Genomic DNA, 9,725 nt, shown 5'->3' on the forward strand with positions numbered 1-9,725 from the left:
TTAAAAAAGAATATATGTCGTTATCATTAACGCGACATTTATTCGTCATGAAGGATTTACTATAACAAGATATTGTTTACACAAGTATTTACAGGTATGAAATGTTGTTTAAGGTTCAAATAATCATCTTATTTATCTCTTTGATATGAGCTAGATTGGAACCTAATCCCGCGGAGATAGCAATCTAATGAGGCAGTTGTCTTATTATAGTGAGTTAACTATCTCTTCTATGGCAAGCCAAAGTGGACAAAAATCAATATTTTGTAATATTAGAAGATGAATTTTTAATATTACAAAGTCATATTTTTAATATTAGAAAAGATTTTTTTAATATTAGTAATTCATTTTGTAATGTTAAAAATTCATTTTCTAATGTTACAAATTCCTGATTTAGTAATATTTTAAAACATCACACATTTTGTAATATTACAAATTGAATTTGTAATATTAGAAAATGAATTTGTAATATTAGAAAATGAATTTGTAATATTGTAAAATCAGTCACATTTTTTAATATTACAAAATTATTTTCTAATATAAAAAATCGTAATTGAATACGACAAATCCATTTTTTAATATTAGAAAATGAATTTCTAATATTACAAAGTCGCTTTTTAATATTAGAAATTCAATAGATTTTTAATATTAAAAATGTGTTATGTGATATTAGAAATCTTATTTGTAACATTAGAAATCTAATTTGTAATATTAGAAAATGAATTTGTAATAATGAAAAATCATATTTTAATATTAAAAAAAGCACTTATCTTGTACTATTAGTAAACATACTTTTTAATATTACAAAATCATTTTTTAATACCAGAAAACATTTTGTTAATATTAAAAATTCATTCTCTAATATTACAAATTCCTGATTCAGTAATATTACAAAACATCACACATTTTGTAATATTACAAATTGAATTTGTAATATTAGAAAATCACTTTACAATATTGCTAAATCAGTCACATTTTTTAATATTACAAAATGATTTTCTAGTATTAAAAAAATCATAATTGAATACAACAAACCCATTTTCTAATATTAGAAAGTCAATTTCTAAGGAAATACAACAAGAAAGAACAACAAGGCTTTTTCAAGGGTTCAGTCAGACTCAGTTATAGGTTTCTTTCCCAGAGCTGAAAATTACTTTCTGTAAACAAACTTGACCGGTAAAATCAATGTGCATGTAATAAACTATTCTTACGGATATATTACGCCGTTCAGTTCGTTGCCACTCTCTTTAGAACTACACGGCCGCCATATTGGTTTCAAGTTCACTGGCGTTCATGCATGTATGAACGATCTGGCGAAGTTCATGCATGTATGAACTTTCGGGCAACAACGTTCTCGGCCAATCAAAAACGGCTATTAGCATGAAGAATCTCATGATTAGAATTATTAGAAAATGAATTTGTAATATTAAAAAATCCTTTTTTAATATTAAAAGATACTCATTTTTGTCCACTTTGGCTGGCCATACTCTTCATTACAATAATATTCACTAGTTTATGTTAGGAACTATATGTATTGATTCTATTGCTGATACAGGTAGCAAGAAACACATATTTAAAATAATAAATAATAAACACATTTTTGGCGATCTATCGCCGTGTTACTCTGGATGATGATTTGACTAGCGGGGGTATCCGAGGCTATCATAAAGAAAAATCAAACCCAGCCTTCAGCTTGATATAAAAAAGTGTGCGTAATATCATATCAGTGATTCCTTCATTGTTTTCTTTTCAGAACATAATTTAAAAAGAAAAGGTACATATGATCTGCGCCTGTGTTAAATGGTCAAACAATCATTTTCGAATTTCGTCATTTCAGGCAGATTATTCGTACTAATTTGATTTGACAGGTTGCCGGTAACGCTCCACCGATATTATGGAACTAAGCAACTCTGACTATGCCAAATCAGGGAACATGAACAAGGTGCACCGGTAGAGTAAGTATCTTCTGCTTTTATAGAATCAACCGCTGAATGTCTCGTTGCATGATAAGTCCGGGGTAGACGAAGAGGAAACGAAAACTATGACTCGATCAACAAGTCGGCTCTCATTGTGCAGGTGAAAACACTGACACGATTCACGAGTTCATGATGACCACCAAATAATAATAATTTCATTTTTGGAGCAATATAACCCTGTTCCAGAACCTACTCGTTAAATTTATGTAAATGAATGCGCGAAGTAACCGGCAAGCTCTGGCATATCTTATGGGTAGAGATATGAAAACTCCATACATAGGTGCTGAAGGATTGTTGCCACATAAGAAAGAAAAGCTGATAATACGGAATAGGAAGTCATCGCGTTTGTTGTATAGTTTTGTCATGAGTTTCCTTTTATCATAGATATCAAAATATAGGTCCAGATATCAATATCAAGTAAAATCAGAGGGTGAATACTGACAATGAAATTTGTAGAACAAACTGATTTAGCCATAGTTGATACAATGCTACATGGGTGAGAAAATCTTCTACAAAAAAGGATTTAAACGAACCTTAGACAAGGCTATATTTGGAAACTTTTCCCAACTGAGTGTATTTTCTTCTCCAGTTTTATTCTTGAGTTGACCTTGTCGTATCCGGGCGGCTGTAAGGGTGGGAATGCTCATACCGTCCCCAAGGAAGAATATGACGTTTTTGGCAACTCGATTAATCTTCGGTAGGTTCAAATATTTTTTAAGTTCATCTTTTGCAATATTTCTCCAAAACGAAGGTGCTATAAATGAGAAAAAGTTTATTACAAAGATATGCAAGGACAATGACATGTAAACACAAGACTATAATAAAACTATACAGCAATTTTAAATGATTTCATGTTAATATTTGCTTCGTTTCAACTACAAAGGTCTTAATCGAACAGTAGAATAGAACTTAATAATTTGATTGATTGCATCTGCCACAGATTCCTTTGCTGTGAGTACACGCATTATCAAGCAGCATAGTGATAAGTATTAGTTTAAAAACTTTAGACAGGAGGTGATTTATGCAATGTCAAAAACCCACGTAGTTTAGTAGCAAAAACGAAGTTTTTTGACTTACTGTTTTTGATCCGTTTCTTCATCTTATTACTATTATTTCTATTATTATTACTGGATTCCTAAACCTCACCAGAATCCATACAAACAACGTTTCATAGCTGGATCTGCAAAATGTACCACCAAACCTCTTTCAAAACTTTTAACTCCTATACTCACAACTGTCAAAGAGGGTCTGCAGTCCTACCACAACACTTGTTACTCCCGTAGTGGTATTAATTCATTGTGGATCCTAAAAAATTCGAAAGATCTTTTGGAGACAATAAGTTCAAGACTATTATCTGAATATAATAGCATTAAAACCTATGATTTTTCAACACTGTATACTTTTATTCCCCATACTCAGTTAAAATCCCGACTTAAAAATATTATACATCGTTGTTTTTCCAAAATAGATGGTACACCTAGATACAAATATATAGTTCTTGGTAGAGATTCTTCATACTTTGTAAGAAATAATTCCAAATCATCTTCCAAATATACAGAGGAAGATGTTTACAAAATGCTGGAATTTTTAATCGACAACATATTTGTCCAGTGTGGTGGACGTGTTTTTCAACAAACGGTCGGCATTCCAATGGGAACAAATTGTGCTCCTTCACTTGCTGACCTATTCCTTCACTCTTATGAGGCTGACTTTATAGCTGATCTGATCAGAAAGAAAGAATATCGTTTGGCTAGATCCTTTAATCTCAGTTTCCGCTATTAGATCACGTATTATCTTTAAACAATCCTAATTTCGGGGATTTGATACATCGCATCTACCCAAAAGAACTTGAGATAAAGGATACTATAGACACTGTGAAGTCAGCCTCATATCTTGACCTACACTTAGAAATCGATGGTAAAGGAAAACTATTGACCAAACTTTACGACAAACGTGATGACTTTTCATTCAGAATTGTCAACTTTCCTTTCATCTGTGGCAACATCCCTTCGGCTCCTGCGTATGGAGTGTTCATATCACAACTCATACGTTATGCCAGAGCTTGCCGAAACTACGCAGACTTTTTGTATCGCGCTAGAATAGGCTTCTGGAATAGGGTTATGTTGCCACAAGATTGAAGTCATCACTACAGAAGTTTTATGGTCGTCATCATGAACTTGTGGATCGTTATGGTGTATCCATCAGCACCATGAAAACTGATTTATTCAACGGGTCATAGTTTTCCTTTCCTCGTTTGTCTACCCCGGACTTGACTTTTTATGAGCAACTCGGCGGGTGTTTCTAGAAAAGCAGAGGACGCTTACCCTACCGGTGCACCAGGTCCATGCTCCTAGTTTTTAGTGGAGTCCGAGTTGCTCATTTACTTTTGGTACTTTTTGTATGTATGATTTTAGTTACTTTATGTTCTTTGTTGCGTGTGTCTGTTTTCCATGTCTGGTCTTTGTCCCTGGAATACATTCTTTTGATTACCGCTATAACCTTGGTTCCCTTGATTACTCTTGCAAGTATGTGTTGAACATGATATGTCATGTTAAGGATTGACCATTTCACTTTATGTACGTTACAATGTAGCTTGGTAAAATTCTGGACTTTCAGTTTTTTAGATTAACAGAAACCAATAGTGTGGAATCTCACTCTATCAGTTAATTTGAAAACGGTACGGGCCATAGACTCGAAATTAAACTACTTTCTTTAGAAGTTAGTAAAATCATATCAAAATTTCATAACAATTGATCAACCATAACACTTAAGTCATCGCACGAAAACCAAATGAATATGGACGACGATAACAGCACCATACCAATATATATATATATAAACGTCTTATAATGTGACGACTCTATTCGCTACATTGCTCCATCGGATCAAATTGATACAGGGAAAATATGTAAATGCCTGAAAAATTCCCAACTATGTTAGAACTGTCAAATTTGCGATGCAAATGTTTCGTCCTTTAACTCCGCGGAACTCGAACTCCTACCGCTGTGAGATCTAAGGCAACACCGCCTAGACCACTCGGCCAGCTAGGCTATATAAGAATTTAGCTTTCGCTGGTCGGGTCAATCCTCCTCGTAGGAATAATCTAAGGCTGTACCTTAGTACAGGATGTATGGTAGTACGGAACAGTTCATCTAGGTGTTATTATGTTAGATAGAGGATCAAATTAATGATACATGTCATCAGCCCCGTGCAGGTCCGGGTGTCAAAAGAATAGGACTGCAGCAGCGCTAAGCATGTCGTAAAAGGCGTCTAAATAGTGCTCAGGAACCTAGCCGGGGGCTAGGCGCTCTGCCAACAGAGCAACTGGGTTGTGTGCCCCAGGTGATTGCCTTAGATGTCACAGCGGTACGAGTTCGAGTCCGGCGGAGGAAACGATAAAAAATTTGCCTTTATATATGCATGCAGATTTCCATTTCAATTCATTATAAAGCCTGTCATTTACTCTTCCTTAGGACCAAATTAGCAGTCAGTGTATGTGATTTGCTAAGAATTTACATATATAAGGTCTTTGGTTTTACCTGAGTCCTAGTTAAACACTTCTCTATCACAAGAGAATAAAACTGCAAAACTGTAACTGTTTTCCCACTTACAGGAATATACTCAACAGAAAACATTCAAAATTCTTATGGGCGACTAAATAGTGCTCAGAACCCTAGCCGGGGGCTAGGGCACTTTGCCCACAAAGCAACTGGGATTTATGCCCCGGGCGGTGGAATGGGGTACCCCTGGCGTGTTACATGCTGGGGTTGTCAGGTTATAATACGGAAAACCTGACCGCAAACCATAGTGGTGCACCGTGTTGGGAAAGATGCCACATTCCTCGCACGTTAAAGAACCCTACTGTGGTATTCTCCCGGAGTAGGAACCATAGGGCTTCGCCACAGGAGGCTAAATTGCCCGACCCTACCCACCTCTCCCTATTTCCAGTGGCAATCAAAATTTGTCAACCCCATTATCCTTGTGTCCCATCCCTTTTTCATTCCATCATCATTTCATGTTCATTTTATCATCACTCCATGTTCATCGTCTGAATATAGCTGAAATATTGCTGCTCGGACGTTAAAGCCCAACAAAAAAACGGGAAAAATGCCATGTTCCTCGCACGTTAAAGACCCCTCCTGTGGTATTCTCTCGGAGTAGGAATCATAGGGCTCCGCCACAGGAGGCTAAATTGCCCGACCCTACCCACCTCTCCCTATTTCCAGTGGCAATCAAAATTTGTCGACCCCATTGTCCTTGTATCCCATCCCTTTTTCATTTCATCATTTTATGTTCATTTTATTATCAATTTCATGTTCATCGTCTGAATATAGCTAAAGTATTGCTGCTCGGACGTTAAACCCCAACAAACAAACAAACAAAAACAAAATTCTTATGAATCAAAATTACAATACCGGTATATGAAGGACTTTAAGGCTAAATCCATCGATACTGGCTCACAGTTGACACTTCAAAATCAATATTTCAACTAAATCTTGTATCAAACAATTTCTAAATAGCCTGCAAAATGTTTCCTATACTATAGTACTTGTTTTGCAGCTGTATAAAATATATCCGGAGGCACTGCCAGTATTATTTGGTTTCAGAACCAACATAACCTGTATGTACATTCAGTACTTCACAACACTGTCATTAACTTTAGAATCTCTATTGCATTAGATCCTGTAAATCTTCTTCACAATTTAACAAAACTTAGTTATTTTTACCTGTGCAGTATTAATGCCTTAATGCTTAATAAAAGCCCACCCTTTTAACAAATGTTTAAGTATGAATGTGACTAAAATTATATTTTTATGTACATGTACAAATTTTACTTCATTGGCATGAAGTCATAAACAAAAATATTTTAATTAAAAATCATATTAAGAATTGTTAGTACATGCAGTCTAACATATACATACATAGCAAAGCTAAAAATCGTCGGAGCTCCTCGGGAATGTACTTACATGTACTTGTACACTGTACGTTTACGTTTACATAATGTCTATATATATGTATAATGTACAGTCAATGAAACTTCATGTTACAGTAATGGGCAGCTAATTGAACTAACCCAACTCATCAGATTCCTCAATGCCTCAATGTTTTGCAACAAAATATCTTGCCCAACAACCTCTAGCACTGCTGGAGTAATGAATAGACCATCATATTAGGCATAAAGTAGAAAGTAAAGCCACAGATGTATTTTTTACTATCCTAGATGAAATACAAAGAGAAATATTGATTGTTTATATTTAGATTCGACATGCCGTGTGTTCTTGCTCGTGGATAATCCATGAATGAACGTGGTCACATGACAACTAATATTCTCGAATACACTATGACCACATTCACAGTAATGACTATGTCCGGAGACTGTAAACGCTTCAATGCTTTACACCGTACGTGAGATACCCCAAATGATAGCCACGAGCGTTAAGAAACCCCTCTGCCATTCGTGTATTACAAATACCACATATGAGTGCAAACCTGGTCTAACAGTATTGAGTATATATGTTAGCTCGAACGTGAAATTTAAACCGGAAATGGGAACAGGCAGCTGAGGGTCGGCGTCACTCATATCGTGCAAATGATTGGCTAACACTGTGTTACAAAATATTTTTGGGGATGTCCATGGTTTATCTTCACAAAGACATTCGAATTATCTGCTCAAAGCAACGATTTCCTAACTTTATAATGCACGAAATGAAGTGTGTAACGGATATACGTTTATTGTTATAGTGTTATTTAATTATTCTTATAATTATTATTATACTTCTTCTTAAGTAAAGATGTCCTGGCCATTTCTCGGAGGCGGTTTATTCGATTTATACCAAACTTTCCTAAAAAAAATCAGGCATGCTAAGGGGTGTGCAAGCTACTTCCTGACTTTCAAAATGGCTGTCGATTTCAAAATGGCCGCATAAAACAAAACCAGGAAAAATGAAAAAAAATCTATAAAACCAATGAAACTCATTAATTGTATGAAAATAACTCAGAATGCTGTTCTTGACTTTCTGACATCATAGGCCTCATTTTTTAATATAAAGCCGCCATTTTTTTTTTTTGAAAAATGACCGTCAAAACCGGCAAAATTTCAACTTTGTTCGATTTTGATAAAAATTTATGTCAAGGGTAAACAATGAATTATATATGCAATAACGGCTTCTGAATTAGGCTAAATCGGACCATTTACCGGTTTTGGCGACTTTTTGTGTTGCTTGCAGAGTATCACTTGGTAATTGATATGTCTTATTCAGAAATAGTTACAGACCACCGGTGCACCTAGTCCATGCTCCCAGTTTTTAGTGGATTCCGAGTTTTTCGTTTGCTTTTGTTACTTTGTATGTATGATTTTAGTTACTTTATGTTCTTTGTTGTGTATGTCTGTTTTCCATGTCTGGTCTTTGTCCCTGGATTACCTTTTTTGATTACCGCTATAACTTTGTTCCATTGATTACAGAAAGGACTATTGTGACGTAAAAATATAGCATATGCAGACCAAAAAAGCATTGTTTGTATCACCTCTAACTTTTTATAGTCACTCGAAAGACATGGCATACACTGGTATTTACCTTTTTAACATATATATTTCTATTATTTGGTGTTTGTTGTTTATTCCTGCATAGATCGTACCGGTACACCAAAGATCTGTTGAATGTTGAAATATTTTGCCATGTATTTGATCAGGCTCTCGTTTTTTGAGTTAGTCCATATACTAATAAATACAAATTACTATGATTTGGAGTATGGACAACCCGAAATTTGAAATGCAAAATTAAGTGACAGAACGACTTCATTTTTGTTTTGTTTTTGTTTTTTTAATTTATTGACAAAAATATGTTGAGTTTTAACATAAACTAATTCAAGTAGAAATATAACACCTTCATATCATTAATAAAAGTCCTAAATATTCACTACAGTTAAAATGTACGGACAGGTTTAATAACATCAACCTACTTTCTCCATTTCCTGAAAATCGTGGATCCCGATCTGGTGTTCTTTCTTTCGGAGGCAGGCATTGTCCATGTCTAATTAGTGTAATTCCAATAATTAAAATAAACACGAACTTCAATTGAAACGAAAGATCCATGTTTCTCTACCAAAGTACGTTAAATCCGTGCTGTCAGGCGTCCATTTAAAAGCTGGTGTTTTGTCAGAAATAGGAAGTATTGATAACACCCATTGCATAAATGATAGCAACGAAAATATGCTGCTTACTTAATTTATTACATACGCATGCCATTATGATTAAATTGTGTAAAGATTTGCATTTGTTTCTTAATTTAAAACGGTTTAATTGTAGTTACTTCATCTATGTTCGATCATCTTAGCAGTTAAATCAGTAGTGAAATAATTATCCAAAGGAACCTGATTTACATTTCAGACTAACAAACGTTGGATGGCTTCCCTAAAGTTCATACGAATTGACTGTTCATCCAATTCTAGTATGGTCGACTCAACTCAACAACATGTCTGTCAAAGGGTAAATATCACACTGTTATGGCATGGTTGTGACGTCCCTATTATTAACGTCCCCTTTTGTATTGGTAATACACATCTCCATCCTATGGAGTATGCATTTTACAGTTTATACATTACTATCGAGCCTGTGGCGCTTAGAGCACGGATATTGTACAACGAACGGCATAATAAGGGGTACGTTTAGCCTTTGTTAAAATCATTACTACAGAAGTTTAAGGCGAGACAGGATATTTACAATTATACTTCACGTGTTACCGGGTTTACAAC

The 9,725-nt window shown here is 34.9% G+C and overlaps 1 protein-coding gene across 5 annotated transcripts in view; it reads right to left on the reverse strand.

Moving 5' to 3' along the window:
• LOC148601106 (alkaline phosphatase-like) overlaps positions 1-9,155 on the reverse strand; it is a 29,604-nt gene extending 20,449 nt beyond the window's left edge. For 2 of the 5 annotated variants that reach the window (XM_088556873.1, XM_088556870.1), the window contains exons 1-2: positions 8,934-9,153; positions 2,507-2,727 (exon numbers count right to left, since the gene is read on the reverse strand). In XM_088556873.1, coding sequence (XP_088412999.1) covers positions 2,507-2,727; positions 8,934-9,066 — 354 coding nt within the window. In that variant the 5' untranslated portion in view covers positions 9,067-9,153. Of the gene's footprint in view, positions 1-2,506; positions 2,728-8,933 lie in introns of all 5 variants that reach the window. The other 3 variants (XM_088556872.1, XM_088556871.1, XM_088556869.1) reach the window with 3 other exon arrangements.
• Between the last annotated feature and the right edge of the window lie 570 nt (positions 9,156-9,725).

Source organism: Perna viridis, chromosome 12 (genome assembly GCF_037379345.1).
Source record: "Perna viridis isolate PV_CMFRI_1.1 ecotype Kerala chromosome 12, ASM3737934v1, whole genome shotgun sequence".
NCBI classification, from domain to species: domain Eukaryota; kingdom Metazoa; phylum Mollusca; class Bivalvia; order Mytilida; family Mytilidae; genus Perna; species Perna viridis.